This window comes from Lynx canadensis, chromosome A3 (genome assembly GCF_007474595.2).
Source record: "Lynx canadensis isolate LIC74 chromosome A3, mLynCan4.pri.v2, whole genome shotgun sequence".
Classification (NCBI taxonomy): domain Eukaryota; kingdom Metazoa; phylum Chordata; class Mammalia; order Carnivora; family Felidae; genus Lynx; species Lynx canadensis.
The window spans coordinates 117,982,331-118,005,089 of record NC_044305.1 but is presented as its reverse complement, the minus strand read 5'-3'; the positions used below and the strand labels follow the sequence as shown (position 1 = coordinate 118,005,089).

The window sequence follows — 22,759 nt, the reverse complement described above, 5'->3', positions numbered from 1 at the left end:
GAAGCCTTTCTAAGCGCGCAGCGTCACTACGGTAGAGTGGGCGGAGCCAGGAGAAAGATGGCGGAGCCCGTAGGTGAAGCTGAGTCGCAGGCTTCTGGCGGTCTTCGGCCCCCAGTGTGTCTGTTGGTGTTGGGAATGGCGGGATCTGGGAAAACCACCTTTGTACAGGTGACGTACAGGGCGCGGGCGTAATAGGTGCGCGCGAGAGGTTGACAGTGGCAGGCGAAAGGCCAGGGAGAACGGGAGGAAGGTCTCACGGAGTTGGAGGGGACCCGCGTGCGGCTTTCGAGAACTTGCCAGCAACTCCGGTTCCTTCTTAGGCTAGCCTTTTCGACTCTAGTCTGGTTTAATTAGGGCTAGGGCTCTCATCTGCACACCCTCAGTTCGTGCTTGGTACAACTTACCGCGTTCTGGAATTGTCTTACCGACAAAGTTGTCAGCTCCTCGAAGACAGTCTTACGAGTAACTGGCAATTAATTAATACAGTGCCAACACACGGACTTTTGGTGTAGATTGTTAAAGAATTATTTCTTGCACAGCTGTCATGTTTCAACCACCGCGGACGCAGCGAAATTGAGTTTACTAGGTTCCCGCTTTTTGGAGCTAATGTTTTAGTGGGAGTGCTAGAAAAAAAAACACACAAATCAAGTAGATAAGTGATCGAGAGTAGGGGGAGGCTGTTAGGTGGGTGATAAAAGGTAGCGTTTCATTTGAGTTGAATGTTGGAGGTGGATATTGGGGGCGAATATTTCAAGTACTGAGAAGGGTAAGTGCAGAAGTCTTCAGGTATGATCATCCACAAAGGAATGGAAGTTCTCTCTTGGCCCCTATCATTCCCTCTTTGTCTCACTACATCCCTCTCCCCATCACCTCTGCAGAGGCTTACGGGACATCTGCATAGCCAAGGGTCTCCACCTTATGTGATTAATCTGGACCCAGCTGTACATGAAGTACCCTTTCCTGCCAATATTGGTGAGTAAACTGTACCAGAACTGGGTGAAGTCCCTCAGAAAATGGAAAACTTCCAGCTTGCCAGACTTCAATGCTTTCGTTTTTCATTTTTCAAAACTGCCAATTTTCATTTTCTGTGAATTTGCTAGAATCTCTAAACAAGTCTTCTCCCTTATGCACATTCTTTTCTTTGTTCCCTAACTAAATTTGCTTCCTTCACACTGTTATCTCTCCCCTCTTTCTGACCCTAGGGTGTCAGGCTATTGTTACTTGGGATAGCGAAATGACAGAAAGTCAGTCCTCTCACTTCCAGGTCACTTCAGCAGGCTCTGGTACATAAACCTGTTTTATTTAGTTTCTTTTATCAAAAGTTGAGAGTTTAAGGGTTCTTGTGTGGTAGTTCATGTACTGATCTATAGGAACCTTGCTTCCACTCCCAATATACGCATTGCTTTGGAGAGGGGTTTCCAGTTATCATCAGGCTTTCAGAGGAATCTGTGGCTATGAAAAAAATTAAGAGTGGATATGATTCAGTGTCATAATTCTTGATGGGACCTGCGGGTCTCCTGATTTCTAGGCTGTCACTGTGCTAATTTTCTCCCTCCGTGTCTCTTAATCTTGTTAAGCTGCTCGTACCCTAGTTAAACTAATAAAGGAAAACCTTGTATTAAGCAGAGATCATTTTGGGAAGGGTTTGGGAAAAAATTGACATCTTCTCACTTAAAGGATGGACTTCGGTTGATAGATGAATGGTTCAACAAGATACAATGTATGTGTGTATATATATACATGCACCGTGGAAAGTGACTCAACCATAAAATAGAATGAAATCTTACCATTCGTGACAACATGGATGGATCTAGAGGGTGTTATGTTAAGGGAGATAAATCAAGACAGAAAGACAAATACATTATGATTTCATTTATATGTAGAATCTAAAAAACAAAAGAAAGGAACAAACAAAACAAAGCAGCAACAGACTCCGATACAGGAAACAAACTGTTGGTTACCAGAGACAGGAGGATTTAGGAGGTGGGTGAAGTAGGTGAAGGGGATTGAGAGGTACAAATGTCCAGTTACATAACAAATTACAGGGCTATAACGTACAGCCTAATATAATAACTTTGGTGACAGATGGTAACTGCACTAACTGTGGAGATCATTTTGAAATATGTAAAAATATCTAATCATTATGATATAAACCTGAAACTAAGATACTCTATGTCAATTATACTTAAATTTAGAAAAAGATGGAATTCTAATAGTTGGTGGGGTCTACAGGCTGATAGTTAGATTTAGTTAGATATTACTGGATGCATTAATTTTCCCTTTGAAAAATCATGTCTGCATTACCCTGTTACTAGTAGGCAGTAAGAAAACTTTTTCTTGATTTAGCTTTCTTGCTTTCTTGCTTTCTTGCTTTCTTTCTACTTTTAATTCCAGTATGGTTCAAATATAATGTTACATTAGTTTCAGGTGTACAATATAGTAACTCAACCATTTCATATTTTTTTACCTCTCTTTTTCTATGCATATGGTCACTGATAAGGTATTTAAGTTGTACAGAACTTTTCTCCTTATTTCAGACCATGTCTACCTTAACTTCCAAGCTCCTAGTCTTTGTCATGGGTGCCTTGCCAGTTATCCTTTGTAAGGAAGGAAAGCAGTGTGGAGCCGGAGGTTAGTAGAAGAGAACGCAGGCAAGAGAAGCCTGAAAAGCTGCTTTCAGCTTCTTGCTGGTAGAGAAGGTGCTTGCAGGGTGCCTTCTCCCTTTTTGTTCTCTTCACGATCTTGCTTTTTTCCCTATCACAGTTCATTGACCTTAGCTTGAAAATTTAGAAAACAGATTTGAAAACTAACTGAGATACCAAGAGAGAAACTTATTTCTTCTCCTCAGAGGAAGCAGAGGTGACCTGAGAGGCCTATTGGCTGAGGCTATGATAGGTGGAGGGTCTCAAACTTATTGTTTCTTATGTGTTAAATTCCAGTGAATTCTTTCCCCCCCTTCTCCGCCCCCCCCTCCCCAGATATTCGTGACACCGTCAAGTATAAAGAAGTCATGAAACAGTATCCTTTTCTGTATCTGCCTCCTGTGCTGACTCATCACTGGATAGTTATTGTCCATATTTTGTGGCTTTGAGAGAGTGTTTTTGTATCTTTGTAAAACAATACTAGCAAAAGCATTTAATTGCTTTAAAGTAATTTTTTAAAGGATGTTTTTAAAGTTTATTTATTTTGAGAGAGAGTGCCCATACGCACATGCAAGCAGGGGAAGGGTGAGAGAGAGGGAGAAACAGAGAATTCCTAGCAAGCTCGGAGCTCAATGTAGGGCTTGAACCCATGAATTGTGAGATAATGACCTGAGTTGAAATCAAGAGTCAGACACTTAACTGAGCCACCCAGACTCCCGTTTCAAAGTAATTGAACTAAGAGGATGGAAAGATGAATGTGAGGAAAGGTATTGTAGGTGATTAGAAATACTATTTCAGCTTGTGATTTCAGTTTTCTTACCATTTTCCTAGAATTATAGGCTGTGGTAAGGAGAGAGCACAGAGTGAGAGAGGCTAGCTGGTGCTGTGCCTGGGTTCCACAAAGTAGTATTTCCTTGGAGGCCACTACCTCCTCTGACTGGGAAACTCAGAAATGAGTAGGTTTAGTAGTAGGATCAACTCATAGTACATTGCTGTGTGAAATGTGTACTTTGAGTGTAGGCACGTCTAAGTGGGTTAACTAATTATAATCAGGTTGCTTGATCAGTAAAGATCAGAGCAAGCAGTGTGATACAGATGGTCTTAATGGCTAATGCCATTAGGCTGTCACTGCCTGATGCATCTATTACATTTTGGTCTCTTTATTTATGTATTTATGTATTTATGTATTTATTTAAAATGTTTATTTATTTTTGAGAGAAAGAGAGCGTGCAGGGAAGGGGCCGAGAGAGAAGAAGACAGAGGGTGTGAAGCAGGCTCTGTGCTGACTGCAGAGAGCCCGATGTGGAGCTTGAACCCATGAACCATGAGATCATGACCCGAGCCGAAGTTGGATGCTTAACTGACTGAGCCACCCAGGCACCTTTATTTATTTATTTTTAATGTTTGTTTATTTTTGAGGGAGAGAGAATACAAGCAGGGGAGGGGCAGAGAGGGAGACAGAGGATTTGAAGCAGGTTCTGCACTGACAGCAGAGAGCCCGATGCAGGGCTTGGACTCAAGAACTGTGAGATTATGACCTGAGCCGAAGTTGGACGCTTAACTGACTGAGCCATCCAGGTGCCCCACATTTTGGTCACTTTAATTACTTCATTTTGCCTAGCCATCCCTAAAATGACAAATGGATGAGGAAGATGTTGATAATGAATATTTCCTTGTGACGTTAGGGTTGTGTGGTATGTACTAGTCAAGGATTAGCTGCCAGTGTCCATTCATGGAACACTTAGTTACAATGCTGTTTGTGTGAATGATACCCTAAGTATGAACTTCATCATCTAAATTGATCTGTAAGTAATTTAAATCCTCAACTTAGTGTCCAGGTATGGACTTGGGCCCAATGGTGGTATAGTGACTTCACTCAATCTCTTTGCTACCAGATTTGATCAGGTATGTCTGTTTCTACTTTTATGACATGGCTGTGTAAAAACCTGTGACTTCTAAATGCTGTAGCTTGCTCACACTGGGAAAGAAGAGCAAGAAGCCTGCGTATGCATATAGAAAATAAGTAAGTGTTTTGGTAGGCAGAGAAGTGGGTAATGACAATGATCAGTGATGTGAGATGCTTCATAGCCAGTAAAACAAAAATCCAAGAGACGTAGGTTCTTTTCTTGATCATGTCTTGGACGTTACCTTGAGGTTGGAGTGGAGGGTTGGGGAGTGGGATGGGCTAGTGGGTGTGGAATGGAAAGATAATGGGGCTTTTTACATGTGACATAATTGTCATTGGTTAGCTTTTTCTCTATTTCTATAAAAGTGTTTTGTAGTTACTAATTAAAAAAAAATTTTTTTTAACGTTTATTTGTTATTGAGCGACAGAGCATGAGCATGGGAGGGGCAGAGAGAGGAGGAGACACAGAATCCGACGCAGGCTCCAGGCTCTGAGCTGTCAGCACAGAACCTGACGCAGGGCTTGAACTCACGAACCACAAGATCATGACATGAACCAAAGTCGGACGCTTAACTGACTGAGCTACCCAGGTGCCTCATGTAGTTACTAATTTTTTACCCTGATGTCACTCCATGAGACAGGCTATTAATATTTTACCAAAGCACCAAGAGATATGACCTGACAGTGACAGATCATCTTCAGCTTCTCAGGACCTTGCTTGCTGCTGATGTGGCTGTGTTTCTTCAGTTCATTGAGTTCATTAGTTGGTGTCCTAATCGAGAACACAGAGATTGAATAGTTGATAGTGCCTAAAAGGCAGGCCTCCCTGCAGAGGGATTTGTGATTATCTGTTGTAATTGGCATCTTTCTCTTTTAGGTCATGAAATTTATTGAGAAGGCCCAGAACATGTCTAAGTAAGTGATTTCAGTTTAACACCTATTTATTACTCTGTAATTGACACATCTCTAGAATTTCAGGGTACCATCAGGCTCTGAAAGAGTGTAGGTTGGGATAAAACCATTAGAAGTGAAAGAAAAAAGTGGGCTAAAAATCATTAAGATGCTATATAGTGTAGAGCTAAATTTAATAGTATCCTGCCACCGATCACTGTCATATAAGCCCACCACTTCCTAGGAGGCATTGAGACTTTGTCCAAATTCAGTCGTCTGCCTGCTTCTCTTGGGAGACCACACTTGCTGGCATGAAAGTCTCTAAAACCTTTTTAACCCTCGTTTTAAATGAATATAATTTACGTGATTCAGAGAGAATAATTATTTCTTTAAATTTAAATAGTATCAAAATGTAAAATAAAATAACACTGTTATTATCTACATTTAACTGTCATTAGATCATGATAGTTTCACTTTTTAAAAAAAAAGATGATTCATTATTTTTGTTAAAAAAAAGACTATCTGCTCACTGTGGAGAATTCAAACCACACGTAATATTTAAAAGATGAAACTATCAGGGCGCCTGGGTGGCTCAGTCGGTTGGGCGTCCGACTTTGGCTCAGGTCAGGATCTCGCGGTCCGTGAGTTCGAGCCCCGCGTCAGGCTCTGTGCTGACAGCTCAGAGCCTGGAGCCTGTTCTGGACTCTGTGTCTCCCTCTCTCTCTGCCTCTCCCCTGCTCATGCTCTGTCTCTCTCTGTCTCAAAAATGAATAAACGTTAAAAAAAAATTTAAAAGATGAAACTATCACCCTGATTCCCACTAGAAGTAACTATCATTATTATTAACTGTTACATATTATTTTTTAGTATTTATAGTGTATGATACATATAAAACATTATTACATAATATTATATATGTTGTCATTGCTATCAGTGACTATCATTCCACATGTTTCCATGCGTATATACATAGAAGGATGGATGGATAAGGTGTTTTTACAGAAATGGGATCGTACTAGAGGTAAAAAATAATGGCTTTATTGAGATACAAATACACAAAGTGCACTCTAATTTTAAAGTATACAATGTGGTGGTTTTCAGTGTATTCGTAATGTTATGCATTGATCACCACTATCTAATTCCAGACCTTTTTCTTCATCCTCAAAAGAAATTCCATACTCATTAGCAGTTCCTGTTGTTCCCCCTTCCCACCCCCAGCTCCTGGTGGCTGCACCATTTTCCGTTCTCACCAGCACTGTGTGATGGTTCCTTGTCCACGTCCTTGCCAATTCTTGTTGCTGTCCTTGTTTTTGTTATAGCCATGTCAGTGGGCGTGAAGTGGCATGTGATTGTGGTATCACATTTGGTTTGTATTTCCTCAATGATTAGTGATGTTGAACATCATTTTATATACATTTTAGCCATTGGTGTATATTTGGAGAAATGTCTATTGAAAATTCTTTGCTCATTTTTAAAAATAGGTTTATTTAGATATGTAATTCATATACCATGTAAAGTGTTCATTTCAGTGGCTTTTACAGAATTATGCAACCATAACTACAGTCAATTTTAGAATATTTCTATCACCTCAAGAAGAAACACTGTATTCTTTAGCTGTCACTTCCTTATCCCTCTATTTCTCCTTCCCCTCCACCTTTACCCCACGGCTACCCCAAGAAACCAGATGGTTTCCCAGGATATTTCCCTTCCGGTTTTGCTTATCTCTCATTTTTTTAAAAGGTTTATTTATTTAGTTTGAGAGAGAGCATACGCATGAGAGAGAGAGCGGTGGAGTAGCAGAGGGAGAGGGAGAATCCCAAGCAGGCTCCGAGCTGTCGGTGTGGAGCCTGACACGGGGCTCAAAATCATGATCCTGTGAAATCATGACCTGAGCCGAAATCAGGAGTCAGATGCTTATCCAACTGAGCCACCCAGACGCCCCTGCTTCTCTCTTCTTTTAATGCAGTGTGTTTCTAAAACTATCACAGTTTCCTCTGTGATCATTTGCCGCAATTTGAGGACCGCTGCTCCTGCTGCCTGGTAGCGTGAATACTGGACATTGAGCAAAGCCTGGGGGAATGTAGTATGCATTTTAAGGGCAATGGGAGGAAGTTACACTTGATAGTGTGAAGAGGTTATTCCAATCTTGGATGATCAGATGTTCAGTGTCTTGTGTGATGGAATCTCTTTCAGCATTGCACAAGTGTAATACTTCTTTAATGGTCTTTTTTTTTTTTTTTAACTTATTTATTTACTTCAAATGTTTGTTTATTAAGAGAGAGAGAGAGCGAGCAGGGGTAGGTGTAGAGAGAGTGGGAGAGACTCCCAAGCGGACCCTGCACTGTCAGAGCAGGCCCTGACACAGGGCTTGATCTCATCAATGGTGAGATTATGACCTGAGCCAAAATCCAGAGTTGGATGCCTAACTGACTGAGCCACCCAGGTGCCCCCCTTTAATGGTCTTTCTTGGCACAGATATGTCTTGATTGACACACCTGGACAGATTGAGGTGTTCACGTGGTCAGCTTCTGGGACAATCATCACTGAGGCCCTGGTGAGTATTCTAGGACTTGTTACTTAGAGTAACTAGAGAACTAGACTGGTTAAGCATCTCTTTATTGCCTGGGACCTTAATGTGGGAGGGAGTTATGGAAGCTCTGTACACCCTGCTTCAAATGACTTTCCCTTGCTAAGGAAGGTTGGGGGGAGTTTGGGAATAGGTTATGAGCCCTTTGACTAAGGCTGTGGTTATTTTGTGGCTTTAGGCATCTTCATTTCCAACAGTTGTCATTTATGTCATGGACACATCAAGAAGTACCAACCCAGTAACCTTCATGTCCAATATGCTCTATGCCTGCAGGTAATTGGTTATTGGTGGGCATGGTATTACAGCAAGGTATGAAGCCTTCTCTCTCTTTTTTTTTTTTTGTATTTGAGTCCTGAGTGCTTACCAACCTGGATTTGTGCTCATCCAAATTTGCTCCTCAGTTTAGTGGTTATGAGTTGGGGAGGGGTTAGAAGGGAAAAGAGGCACATGTGTTGGCATTCTCTATGGGCAACTTATCTTCCTCCCTTGCTTGTTACAGAAATAGGTGGAGTTTCTGGTAGTTGCTCCCAATTGAATGAAAGAAGTCTAAATAGAATAGAGTTCCCTGGTGTAAGTGCTCCTTTTCTGTGTTATGACAGGTAGAGTTAAATTATAATATGAGGGATCATGAACAAAGAGATTCATCTGTAATTCCAAAAAGCACAAGTTTGCTCCAGGAATGGTGTCATTAGAGGCAGAAGGACATGCCTCACTCGGGTGTGTGAATGCATTAGACATAGGAGCAAGGCCAACCATTATTAAATCTGAGAGAGTTTGATTTTGGGAGTATACAGAAGCCACTGCCAGTATTCATGCCTCCTAATGTGACTAGGGATGTCCCTTCTAGTTAGACACAAGAAATGCTAATCGAAATAGAGATCGGATGACAGTACTTTTTGTTTGCATCTTTATTGTTTAAAAGACAATTATTTGGTAAAAACAAACAACCAGGCAAAAAACATACACAAAAACCAAAATCAGTATTAAAGCATTATTACTCCAAGAAAGCGTGTGTGGTGTTTGCTTGATGGTGGTGATGGTTTTTCCTCTTGGGAGAGGAGAATGTGAGTGCTCTGCAAGAGTGGATACCTGTATGTAGAGTCTGAACCCATCCCCCTTCTCTTTACTCCATTCCAACAGAGTGACACAAGGCAAGCAAGAACTTAAGTGCTTTTACTAATGTCTTGATGTTTGATTTTCAGCATCTTGTACAAAACCAAGCTGCCTTTCATTGTGGTTATGAATAAAGTAAGTGGATCCTTCCTTTTGTGATTCAGTATTTCTTTTTCATCAGAACCTTGTGTTAATGGAAGGTTTGGGTAGGTGAGAAGGATTTTCACATGCTGGAGAACAGATTCAGACTTAGCGGAAACAAAGTCATGAGCACTTCTAGGAAGAAGATTCAGTCAGATTATATGAATATATGAATATGTATCACTGACTCTCATCAAAGTAGTTTTAAGCCAGATAGAGTAGCCCCTCAAGCATAGTGTGTGTTATCCCTCAGAATTGTGACTGTGCACGTGGGGGTGGAAGTAGCAATTAAAACAGATACTAAACTTCCCTGTTGTAGGGTTGATGACTAGTATTTAAAAGACCGTATCACTTCAGAGCTTAGAATGTGCTGGCATCCACTGTGGCCATGGTCACTTGGCTGTGGATAGTGGAGGGTCTGCGTCCATCAAGAGAACACCTATCTTCATTTAATTATTTACAACAGTCTTGGCTCTTTGTGATTTGTTGTAGTGGAGAAGGAAATGGGGGAAACAGAAAGGAACTATATGAATAATTGTTCTTTGTTATTATCACTTAATTAAAATTTTTTTTAGCATCGTTTGATGTCTGAACTCATCTCTGGTTGCTGATAGTTGACTTCTTTCTGGTACAGACTGACATCATCGATCACAGCTTTGCAGTGGAATGGATGCAAGATTTTGAGGCTTTCCAAGATGCCCTGAATCAAGAGACTACATACGTCAGTAACCTCACTCGTTCAATGAGCCTGGTGTTAGATGAGTTCTACAGCTCACTTAGGGTAAACTTTCTCTTCTGCTTATACTGACAGTCCCTTCAGACAACCTCTTAACCCATAGGGCTGGCTTTGAACATATCTTAGAAAAGTTCATTATCTTCATAAAAAAGCATTGAAAGCATTACTTATTGAAAACTGGTGGTTTGAAAGATAAATAAGCCTGGCTGGTTCATTTGGTAGAGCATATGATCTTAATTTTGGGATCATGAGTTTCAGCCCCATGTTGATTATAGAGATTACTTTTAAAAAAAGAGGAAAAAAGATAAGTAAGGTAAAGACCCTGCCTTCAGAGTGTATGGTCTAGTTTGAAGAGAAGGCTACACACATAATTGAAACATGATATATTGTGGTAAGGACGTTACAAAAGATTAGAGGTTGGGTCTGATGCTGGTGAGGGACACATCACTCTTGAAATGAGGGATTTTGGAGGATATAGCATTAGAGGTGTGCTTTGAAGGAAGGTTAAGATTTATATAAGCAAAAGAGGGTAGGTGTGGCAAGCAGTATGGTAATTGTCCAAGCAAAGACATAATTAACATCAGATAATTAACATGAGATACTAATTTTTGTAGAGAACAGACAGTGGTTGAAATTGACAGGGAATAGTGGAGAAGACTTCCTACTGTTCCTGCTAATTCTCTTTCTTTTCCAGTCCTCTCTTTTTCATAGACTTATTTCCATGGTTTTTGAGTATGCATGCTGTTTTGCTTTGTTTTAGCTTTACTCTTTGTAAGAGATATCTTGAAGTATCTAAACTTTTGTGAAGATTTTATGACGTTCGAACAAAGTAATGTATACCATTTAAAAATGTACACTTGTGGGGTGCCTGGGTGGCTCCGTTGGTTGAGTGCTGACTTCAGCTCAGATCATGATCTCGCAGTCTGTGAGTTCGAGCTCTGCGTCAGGCTCTGTGCTGACAGGTCAGAGCCTGGAGCCTGCTTTGGATCCTGTGTCTCCCTCTCTCTCTCTGCCCCTCCCCCACTTGTGATGTCTGTCTGTCTGTCTGTCTCTGTCTCTCAAAAATAAAATAAACATAAAAAATGTTTTTTTAAATATACACTTATTTCCTCAGTGGCATTAATGATGCTTTTGGCAGGTGGTGGGTGTGTCTGCTGTTCTGGGTACAGGCTTAGATGAACTCTTCATGCAAGTCACCAGTGCTGCAGATGAGTATGAAAGGTGAGGATAAAGGAAAATCCTGTAGATGACATTCTTAGCAACACACAATCTGATACAACAGCAGTTTTACCGGGCAAAGCATTTTGGTTTTCGTAGTGTAAGTATTCTATTTACCACGTGTTACGTGTACTGGATCTGTATGTGTACACTTAGGGATAACAAGTCCCATGAACTTTTTTAAAAATAGGAGTATAAGACCTTCGCTATATTGAAAGATGAAGAGCAAGAATCATCAGACCTTTTTGTAAAAAGCCAGATAGTAAATATTTTAGGCTTTGTGGGCCATACAATCTTTGTTGCAACTGCTCAGCTGTCACTGTAGGGCAAAGGTGTCCACAGACAGTTTGTAAACAAATGGGTTTGGTTGTGTTCCAATAAGGCTTTATTTACAAAAATACGCAGTGGGCTTGATTTGGCCTATTTGCCACATTGGCTGACCCTGGATTAAGAATGTAGACTTTGGAGGGGCACCTGGCTGGCTCAGTAGAGCATGTGACTCTTGATCTCAGGGTCATGAGTTCAAGCCCCCCTCTGGGCGTAGAGCTTACTTAAAAAAAGAATTACGAACATAGACTTTGGAGTCATACAGGCATGGGTTGGATTTGTTTCCCCCACTTAATAAATGAGTAGCCTTAGCAAGTTTTCATCATTTGTAGATCAGGGATAATAGCACTTACTGTTAAGGTTGTTGTGAGGATTATTTGTGAAAATACATCTGAAGCACCTAGCACACTTGCTGACACGTAGCAAGCATACTTCATGATAAATGGTTGTTACTACTATTGTGGTAAATACTGGAATTCTGTCTACCTAAAGGAAAGTGTCATCAGAGCACCTTTCCTTGGGCTCCTGGCATGATCATTGGCTGCTTACTAGTATGTTCCTCTTGGCTTCATACTTAGCAAGATTCTAACAACCACATGGTGGTTCTTATATACATTATTTTGATTTTGATTCATCAGACAAGGGGTCTTTTTGTGTGTTATCAAAGCCTCAGGATGAAGTCTTTTCTGTATCCTGTTGTTGCCCAGATTAGCCACATAATTATATATTGGGCTACCTGAGCCCAATAGGCCTTCCTTCTTTTATTCATTTCAAATGTTTACCCAATTGAGGCATGAGCTTGGGGCACAAGGCTGGCTCAGTCTGTAGGCATCTGACTCTTGATCTCGGGCTTGTGAGTTTAAGCCCCATGTCAGATGTAGCGATTACTGAAAAAAAACAAACAAACAAAAAAAAAAAAACTTAAAAAAAAAAGATGAGCTCCTGAGTCATGGATGCCAGAGTTCATCTTTCCAGCCCTGCAGTCAGTCTTTTGTATCTTTGCTGGTTACAGGGTGGAGACAAGCACCTTGACTTTAATTCCAAAGGGTTAGAATCTAAGTGACTGAGACTTGTTACATCTAATGTTCAGTGAGGTCAGATCTTCTGTTATTGTCAGAGACCTAGGAAGATAGAGGGCAGATAGGACAGATTAATAAGCAAAAGAATTAAGAAAGCGTTTTCTCTTTCCAGGGAATATCGTCCTGAATATGAACGTCTGAAGAAATCACTGGTAAGAGAGGAGGGTTAGTGTACATTTTGGGCCACTAAAAAAAATAACTTCAAACCATGTACTAATAATTCTGCCATAAATGCTTTTGTTTTGGCTATCAGGGTATGTTTTAGGTATTTGTTATTTTAAATTAGTAAATGTGTATGTGTGCTGTCTGGATGCAGAAGTGCCCCTTAATTATTTTCCTTCTCTTTATTTGAGTTTTTAAAAATCTGATTTTTCTGTTACATTTGCTAAGCACTTCTTATGCCCTACTTCACTTCTCCAAGGCTCATTTAAAGGCTGGTTATAGAATTTTAAGACAAAAGAGGTGATTCACAGTGTTGATTCCAAATAATTACTTGGCCTGCCCCCTTTGGCTGCACAGGGCCCCTTATCACTGCTGTGTCTTCTTGAGGGTTCTTTTGATGTGTTTTTGTGTCCTATTTCTGAAACCTCTAAATCAGTCTGCAGAGCCCTTCAGTCTGAATTTGTGCTAATCTGGGCCCATGGTATTTAGTGTTTCTGTCCCCGTATCAGCCATCTCTTACCTGCCTCAATGTCTAAATAGCCTTTAGTATTTGTATACTTAATTGTCTCCTGTTAGAAGTCTGGCATCTAACTCGGGGGCTCCTTTTTTAATATGAGGATATTTTTCTCTGTATGTACAGGCCAGTGCACAGAGCCAGCAACAGAAAGAACAACTGGAATGCCTTCGGCAAGATATGGGCTCCGTAGCCTTGGACACAGGGACTGCCACTGGTAATGGGGGGTCTCTTGGTGTTAGGAACTAAAAGCAGAATATGCTTATTTCCACTGAGCAGGAAGATACTCACATTTAAGAGAGATAAAGAGAAAAGGATGAACATAATGTGGTGTTTTAGATAGATCAATTGATCTGTCACATTTACTTTGTGTGTGTATATATATATATATATATATATAAAATGGTTTGGAAAGATAAACTCCTGAAAGTTGTATATATAACTATACGACTTTGAATTCTTCCTCTTGAGGTAGTTTTTGCTTTGCTTTGGCAAGATACTTGATATCTTCTCTATTTTCTTAAATACTTTTCACCCTCTACCCCCCTCTTTTTTTTTTTCCTTTTCTGTTTATTTTGGCCTGATTTCAGATTAACAGAAAAATTGTGTGGTTAGCATAGGAATTGCTATATGCCATTCAACCAGATTCCAAAAATGTTTATGTTCTACCACATTTACTTTATTCTTTCTTTCTCAATAGGTATGCAGTTATATTTCATATAAGCATATAAGTGTATTTGTAAACAAAATGTTTATACATTATATATATATTCCCTTTTTTTGGACTCATTTAAGAATAAGTTACGGGGGGCGCCTGGGTGGCGCAGTCGGTTAAGCGTCCGACTTCAGCCAGGTCACGATCTCGCGGTCCGTGAGTTCGAGCCCCGCGTCGGGCTCTGGGCTGATGGCTCAGAGCCTGGAGCCTGTTTCCGACTCTGTGTCTCCCTCTCTCTCTGCCCCTCCCCCATTCATGCTCTGTCTCTCTCTGTCCCAAAAATAAATAAACGTTGAAAAAAAAAAATTTTTAAAAAAAAGAATAAGTTACGGAATACGCCCTGGGGCGCCTGGGTGGCGCAGTCGGTTAAGCGTCCGACTTCAGCCAGGTCACGATCTCGCGGTCTGTGAGTTCGAGCCCCGCGTCGGGCTCTGGGCTGATGGCTCGGAGCCTGGAGCCTGTTTCCGATTCTGTGTTTCCCTCTCTCTCTGCCCCTCCCCCGTTCATGCTCTGTCTCTCTCTGTCCCAAAAATAAATAAACGTTGAAAAAAAAAAAAAAAAGAATAAGTTACGGATTTACTCTTGAATATTGTTCTTGAATACTTTAACATATATTTCCTAACAATAGTATTATTTTATAGAACTCCATTATAGTTAACTAAAAATTAGGAAATTAACACTGATACTGTTGTCTAACGTGTAGTCCTCATTTAGAGGTAGCTGTTTGCCCTGTGTAGCAGGAGAAAATCCTGGATCTGCATTGCATTTAGTTGTCCAGTCTCTTGTTCTCCTTTAATTTGGAATAGTTCTGTAGCCATTTTTTGTATTTCGTGGCAGTGACAATTCTGAAATGTATGGGACAGATGTTTTATAGAATGATGCTCAGTTTGGATTTGTCTGATGTTCCCTCAGTATTCAATTCAGGTGGCAGAACGTTACACAAGTGAAGTTGAGTTTTTTCCACGCAGAACATCTGGAGGCACACAGTGTAGATTTGTCCCATTACTAGTGATGTTAATTTTGATTACTTGCTTAAGTTGGTGTCTGCCAGATTTTTTTCATTATAAAGTTATTTTTCCCTTTATGATAAGTATTTTGTTGGGTGATGCTTTGAGACCATATGAATAGCCTTTTAATTTTCACATGTTTACTCACTAGTTTTAATACCCATTAATGTAATAGGGGTAATATCCATTTTTCTGTGATGCAAGTTGGAAGTATTTTCTTCCTAGTTGTCAGGTTTTTTTAAAATGTTTATTTCTGAGACAGAGAGAGACAGAGCATGAGCGGGGAAGGGGCAGAGAGAGGAGATACAAAATCCGAAGCAGACTCCAGGCTCTAAGCTGTCAGCACAGAGCCCGACACGGGGCTCGAACTCACAAACCGCAAGATCATGACCTGAGCCGAAGTGGGTCGCTCAACAGACTGAGCCACCCAGGCGCCCAGTTATCAGTTGTTTTTTTGACTTTTCATGGTGTTATTTTGCCAGGCGAAAGTTTTTATTTTGTTTTGATATAGTCAAATTTACTTGCTTTCTCTTTTACTGCATCTGGATTTTGTGTCGTAATTGTGAATCCCTTACCCATACTGTGTTAAAGAGGAATTTACTTATGTTTTATTGTAGTTCTTGTATGGTTTCACTGTCTGTGTTTACAAAAATTTTTTTAATGTTTATTTTTGAGAGAGAGAGAGAGAGCGAGTGAGCAGGGAAAGGGCAGAGAGAGATGGAGACACAGAATCCAGAGCAGGCTCCAGGCTCTGAGCTGTCAACACAGAGCCCAACGCAGGGCTTGAACTCCCGAGTTGTGAGATCACGACCTGAGCCGAAGTCGGACGCTTAATCGACTTACCCACTCAGGTGCCCCTCAGTGTCTACATTTAGATCCCTGATCCATTTAGTTTATTCCTGGATATAGTGTGAAGTATAGCTCTTTATTACCTTTTTCATAAACATTTGTACCACAGTTTCTTTTTTATTTTTTTTTTTTAAATTTTTTTTTTTTTCGTTTATTTATTTTTGGGACAGAGAGAGACAGAGCATGAACGGGGGAGGGGCAGAGAGAGAAGGAGACACCGAATCGGAAACAGGCTCCAGGCTCTGAGCCATCAGCCCAGAGCCTGACGCGGGGCTCGAACTCACAGACCGAGAGATCGTGACCTGGCTGAAGTCGGACGCTTAACCGACTGCGCCACCCAGGCGCCCACACAGTTTCTTTTTAAAAAAAAAAAAAATTTTTAACATTTATTTATTTATTTATTTATTTATTTTTTTTTTCAACATTTATTTATTTTTGGGACAGAGAGAGACAGAGCATGAACGGGGGAGGGGCAGAGAGAGAGGGAGACACAGAATCAGAAACAGGCTCCAGGCTCTGAGCCATCAGCCCAAAGCCTGATGCGGGGCTCGAACTCCCGGACCGTGAGATCGTGACCTGGCTGAAGTTGGACACTTAACCGACTGCGCCACCCAGGCGCCCCAACATTTATTTATTTTTGAGACAGAGAGAAAGCATGAACAGGGGAGGGTCAGAGAAAGAGGGAGACACAGAATCTGAAACAGGCTCCAGGCTCCGAGCCATCAGCCCAGAGCCTGATGCGGGGCGCGAACCCACGGACCGCGAGATCATGACCTGAGCTGAAGTCGGACGCTTTACCGACTGAGCCACCCCCACACTGTTTCTTAAAAAGACTACCTTTGCCTCAGCAATCTGAGATGCCACCTGTATCGTATACTAAAGTTCCATGTGTACTTGGGTATATTTCTGGACTTCTGTTTTATTCTTCTGGATTGTCTGTGTCTTTACCACACTGTTATAATTACGTAGAGCCTGTATAAAATGTTTTAATGTCTGACAGGGCTAGTCCCTTTTCCTATTTTTCTTTTGTCGTGTTTCCCTGGCTCTTCCTGTCTGTTTGTTTTTCTGTATGAACTTTAGCGTCAACTTATTTAGCTTGCTAAAACAGCTCTTTGGTGTTTTTATTGACATTGCATTATGTTCTTTAATATAGGGCAAACTGACAACTGTCACGTTGAGTCTTCCTGTCCAAGAGCAAGGAGTGTGTTTATATTTGTCAAATGTAACTTGATTTTTCAGGAGTGTTTTCCTCATGTGGTTTTTGCATAGTTCTTGTTAAAATTTTCTAAGAATTTTATCTTCTTTGTTAGTGTTGAAAATGGGATTTTCTGAACCATATCTTCTAACTGGTTATGTTTGTGTATATGAAGGCTTCTAATTTCCATATGTTAGTCTTTTTATGCTGCTACTTTATTGAATTTTTTATTTTTTGAATTAATGTTGTCATTGATTCTTAGGGGTTTCTAGGTTGGTGCTCATATTTAGAATACATGCACCCCTACCCAACCACACTTTTGAGTGGTATGGACTGGACTGGCCTTTAAAAGATTGAAGTTCTGTTGATGAAAGCTATTGCTGTATCTTTAGTAGAGAACAAAGCCACTTGGAGGAGGAAATGCTGGGTTTACCAGGAAACTGCCTAGGTTTACCATTTAAGTGAACTTGCCTGGCCATCCTTGTTGCACACCTTAGCAACATAAATTTGTGTGCTGTGCTTCTTTGGAATCACTCATGAATATGTGAATCAACAAATGTGAATTAAATCTGCTGCCATATTCTGATAACCTGTTAAAGGTTGGGGACTTTCAAGAAGTTATTTGGGAAAATCCCAAGTATAGTTGGACACAGAATGAAGCATTGACTGTTAGCATGCCACGTTGTCATCCTTTTTCAGGGCCACAGGCCTGTTGAAATTTGTGTCCCTTGATGTTGCTGCTGATGGCCACCTTTATTCCCCAGCTGATTTCTCTGAAACCAAGCTCCTGAAGAGAGTGGTCATGTCCTCCCATAGCTCTATGATACTTAGCATGGTTTTAGGTTCTCATAGAGCCCAACTCTCTCAGGCTGAATCCCCTCACAGGAATTACTTGATTAGACGTTTTCCTGATGATTGGCACTTAGTCCTTATTCAGTTTCCCTGAGTAGGGAATTTGGCTCTAAAAATAGATTCGATTTTCCGTTTTCCTCCCTCCCTCTTTTTCTTGAATCATATCCTGGCTCCTTTACTGTGTCATTTCACCCTCTGATCTCTTCAGACCCCCTGAACTTAAATTTCCACCAGGAAACTTCCTTAGTGCTGTACACTTTTACCCTGACTCTCCAGCACATGGCATCTGCTTAAATGTCTTTAGTCTTTGTAGGAAAAACTATAGCCTCTTCTAAGCTGGAAGCTAGTAAAAAGGAATGATGTTACTACCAGGAATTTTCTTAAGCTTAAAAACAGAACCTTTTAGATTCATGAAACATTGTGTGAACTAAACCACTGTAGAAATGTTAAGTGGTATTAACAATACATTTAGAAGAGGTAAGATTCTGCATTTATATTTATTGTGACTACTTTCATCCTGCCAGTTTATAATCCTACTTACTCATGGATTGAAAATCACCTTTTTGAGGAGGCATAGGTTCATTACATGGTACTCATAGGTGTTTTCTCTGTAGACAGCTTATCTCCTGCACTCGACCCTTCTGACTTGATCCTGACTCGGGGAACTTTGGATGAAGAGGATGAGGAAGCAGACAGTGATACTGATGATATTGACCACAGAGGTGAGAGGTGGCCCATGAAAAGAGAACAGCTGCTTATCCTCACATTGTATGTTCAGGAGCTTTTTGTTATTGAGAGACACCTTATGTATGCAGCCAGTGACAGGGGAGAGAAGAGATGGCACTGGATACAGCAGCAGGCAAGAGTTCAATATATTGAGTTCCTGGCCTTTCTACTGAGTAGTTAGTATTGAACTCATTACAGGCTTTTTTATTTATTAATCTCATGTCTTCTCATCTTTAGGTCGTAACTCTGAGGAATCCAGGATTTTTGTTTGGTTGCAATTATTGTTTGAAGAATACATGAGAGGAAGGGGCACCTGGGTGGCTCAGTCAGTTAAGGGTCTGACTCTTCATGATTTTCGCTCAGGTCATGATCTCACAGTTTGCGAGATCGAGCCCTACTTCAGGCTCTATCTTGACAGCACGGGGCCTGCTTGAGATTCTCTCTCTCCCTTTCTGCCCCTCCTCCACTCATGTGCATGTGTGTGCACTCTCCCCTTTCTCTTAAAATAAATAAACTTAAAAAAATAAAAGACTACCGGGGGGGGGGGGGGGGTAAACAAAGAGTACATAAAGAGAGGCCTCGGCAGACTGAAACCAGTTGGAAGGGACTGTACCAGAGGAAACCCAAAAAGGCTCTCCACCTGGCACAGATTTAGGGACTGTGAACAGAATCGATTTCTTGAAACAACTCTTTGAGGTCAAATCAGTGACCAAGAGCAAACCTCTCTTTACCATCCAGTGTACCTCACTGACTCAGATTTATTGAGGTGTAATTTACAAACCATAAAGTCCAACCTTTTTACGTGTCTGGTTTGATGAGTTCTAACAAATATATGTGCACTTGTAACAGGCATCATAATCAAGATACAGAACACTTCCATCACCCCCAAAAGTTCCTTATGCTTGTTTGTTCCTTATTCCTTATTCAGTCCTCTTTCTGAACACTTAGTTTTTGGCAATCAGTAATCTGATTTCTGTTCCTATAATTTTGCTTTTTCCAGAGTGTTGTATAATTGGAATCATAGTATTTAATAGCTTGCTGCATTTGACTTTTTTCAGTCAGTGTAATGCTTTTGGGATCCATCCATGTATCAGAAATACATTCTTTTATTGCTGAATAATGTTCTATTATGTGGCCATACCACAATTTGTTCATTCATTAGCTAATTGACTTTTGGGTTATTTCCAGATTTTAGTTATTAATAAAGCTGCTATATATATTTCTCTTGGTTAAAAATACCTAGGAATGGGACCTCATTCTAGTTACTTTATGAATGAGGTATTCTCATTTACAGATGAGAGAAATTGTGCATTTGGGCAACATGATAAATACAGCATGCTTCTGGGAGGTATTTCCTTACTGGGATTAGTGAACACTTAGTTTATTAGAAACAGAGTACTATTTCTGATGGACTGGTGACAGCAGCTCTAACCACCTATATAATGGGAAAGCTAAAAAGAATTGACCTTCTTTTTTCCTTGCAGTTACGGAAGAAAGCCGTGAAGAGCCAGCATTCCAGAATTTTATGCAAGAATCAATGGCACAATACTGGAAGAGAAACAACAAATAGTTTCTAGAAGTTCAAACGTTTGGAACTCTGTGAAGGAACTATTCTTACCTCTGATTGGGGGCTACTATAAAGGACAATTTTGTTGAGTAGCAGAGTTTCTCTAATAGGGAAATTTGACTCAGATGAAGCCAGGGTTAGGAGACTCTTGGACCTGGCAGGTAGATGCCAATTCCCCTTGGCCTTTTCCTTGGATTTATGCAAGGAAGGATATGGACTGTCCTTGGATGCCGATACCCCTTCAAGCCTAAAGCTTCCAGTTTTATTGTTTGAACTTAACGTACTTTTGCTGCTGATGGATGAAACAGAACTTAAAATTCACTTCAAATCTCTATTAGGCTGGATCTATACTTTACTCTCCCAGCATCTTGCCCTTGATCCTACGCCATGAGTTCCCCTCCTTTTAGCAGAAAGGGAGAGAGAAAACATGAGCTTGCCCAGAGTGGCAGTGGAAGTCTCCTTGGCAACCAATCAATGTTGGGTATGAAATGTGTCTCACGTGGGGTAGCTAACATTTTAGGACACCAGTTCGTTGAAGAAATTGAGCAAAACATAAGATTGAGTAAGAATCTTGCTTTTGATGGTGACTTGGATAAAGAGTTTTTAATTTTAATTTTGTTGTAACCCTATCATAATTTCAAATAAGAAAATTATATAATTGCACATAGGTTCACTTTTGTTCAACACAGAGGTTTAAAGCCACCTGTCCAAACCTGTCTCAGTAAAGAGGGATGTTTACTAAAGCCTCCTGTGTATACATACCTAGTAACCAGGTACAGAGCCAGGCTGTTTGTGTTGTACTTATTTTTAAAATTTATATATTTTTAAAGTAGGTTTCGTGCGCAGCACGGAGCCCAGTGCGAGGCTTGAACTCCCAACCCAGAGATTAAGACCTGAACTGAGATCAAGAGTAGGACTCTTAACCAGCTGAGCCACCCAGGTGCCCCTGTATTGTACTTTAAACTTAAAGTATCCTTGGTGATTTCATCAAAGGCCATGGATTTGGGTCAGGTGCACATTCCATACATAGTAGCCATGGTAAGGTTTGCCTTGCTTGCACATTCTTCCTATTAATATAAAACATAGTGCATTTCCTTTAAGGAATTTTATCCCTGCCTAATCTGCATTCTGATTCAGTGGTTCTCAAGTGTGGCCAGTGGACCAGAAGCATCAGCATTACCTGGGAAATTGTTAGAAATACAACATTCAAGACCTCAATCAGAAACTGTGGGGGTGGGACCCAGAAATCTGTTTTAATAAGTCCTCCAGGGGATTCCCATGCATTTAAGTTGGAGAACCACTGCTCTAACTCAAATAGCCTGTGACAGTTCTAGGCCAGGAAAATCTCAGGTATCCACAAAATGACCTGCTTTATTAAGAGTACCCTAACCTTGACCATCTGGTGCTTATTCTCCAATTTAAACGTTCTAAAAGTAAAAATATTTTATTTTGCCATTAAGTATCAATTTCAGTATTCTATACCTATAGATTATAGACCTATATAGGTCTATAATTTGAACATAGCAGAACTGCCATCTTCCAGTAATTTTCAAAATGACCAACACAAACGGAAAGAGGAGTGGTACCTGCCATATGTTCTCTAGGCCTTTTAGAAAGCATGGAGTTGTTCTTTGGCCACATAACATGCAAATCTATAAGAAAGGTGATATTGTGGACCTCAAGGGAATAGGCACTATTCAAAAAGGAACGCCCCACAAATTTTAGCATGGCAAAACTGGAAAAGTCTACAGTGTTGCCCAATATGCTGCTGCCATTGTTGTAAACAAGGGCAAGGTTCTTGCGAAAGGGGATTGTACATATTAATTCTTCAGAGAGCTTCCTGAAACGTGCGAAGGAAAATGATCAGGAAAAGAAGGAAGCCAAAGAAAAAGGTATTTGGATTCAGCTGAAGTGCCAGCCTGCCCCACCCAGAGAAGTACACTTTGAACCAATGGAAAGAAGCATGAGCTGCTGGAGCCCATTCCCTATGAATTTGTGGCATGATAAATGTAAAAAATAAAACGTTAAAAAAAATTTTTGAACCTGTTCAAGAGGAAAACATTTACAAAGCAAACTGAATATATTTGGTTTTTCTGCTTAGTGCCTTTGAATACTTCTTTAAAAAATAACTTGTCTGAAAGCTCCATAAGGACAGGGACACAGTCTTACTCATCTCTGTATCTCTTGCACAGGAACCAGTACATAACAGTTGCTCAATAAATGCCTGCTAATTGAATGGATTAAATACTAGATGGCTACTTTATGGAAACTGCTTGATGTCTACTTTCATAAATAGGGGAAAGTGAAGGTAACTGAGTCTGGAATAGGAGTTTAGATAAGCATGCTAAACGTTGTACAGTTAGCAAATTTGTAAGTTACCTGATAGTTTATAACCTCATTTTACTGCTGTTGCATTCATTTTTATTCTCAGCACCTGGGACACTTAAGGCATTCAATAATGTACTAATTAAAGCCATGCCTTGATTTTGGTCCCTATTAAAAGAATGTGGTAAATTTCAAAAGACTGTACCC

The 22,759-nt window shown here is 40.5% G+C and overlaps 1 protein-coding gene across 2 annotated transcripts; it reads left to right on the top strand.

Annotated features, from left to right (window-relative positions):
* Positions 1-28: 28 nt before the first annotated feature.
* GPN1 (GPN-loop GTPase 1) lies at positions 29-22,261 on the top strand. 2 transcript variants are annotated; one of them, XM_030311414.2, is made up of 14 exons: positions 29-168; positions 879-972; positions 2,979-3,018; positions 4,481-4,547; positions 5,426-5,463; positions 7,915-7,993; positions 8,205-8,299; positions 9,229-9,274; positions 9,915-10,061; positions 11,155-11,237; positions 12,753-12,792; positions 13,443-13,533; positions 18,549-18,656; positions 20,145-22,261. In XM_030311414.2, exons 1-14 carry the CDS (start codon positions 58-60, stop codon positions 20,228-20,230), a joined length of 1,125 nt encoding a protein of 374 aa, XP_030167274.1. In that variant the 5' UTR covers positions 29-57; the 3' UTR covers positions 20,231-22,261. The 2 variants fall into 2 exon arrangements, with proteins under 2 accessions (XP_030167274.1, XP_030167273.1); XM_030311413.2 differs by lacking the exons at positions 2,979-3,018; positions 4,481-4,547 and having other exon boundaries at positions 35-168.
* The last annotated feature ends 498 nt before the right edge of the window (positions 22,262-22,759 follow it).

Excerpts from the sequence above, each read along its gene's own strand:
- GPN1 (XM_030311414.2), top strand. The coding sequence starts at position 58 with ATGGCGGAGCCCGTAGGTGAAGCTGAGTCGCAGGCTTCTGGCGGTCTT. Across the intron at positions 3,019-4,480 it reads TATAAAGAAGTCATGAAACA|GTATGGACTTGGGCCCAATG; the intron begins GTATCCTTTTCT and ends CTTAGTGTCCAG. Across the intron at positions 13,534-18,548 it reads GGACACAGGGACTGCCACTG|ACAGCTTATCTCCTGCACTC; the intron begins GTAATGGGGGGT and ends TTTTCTCTGTAG.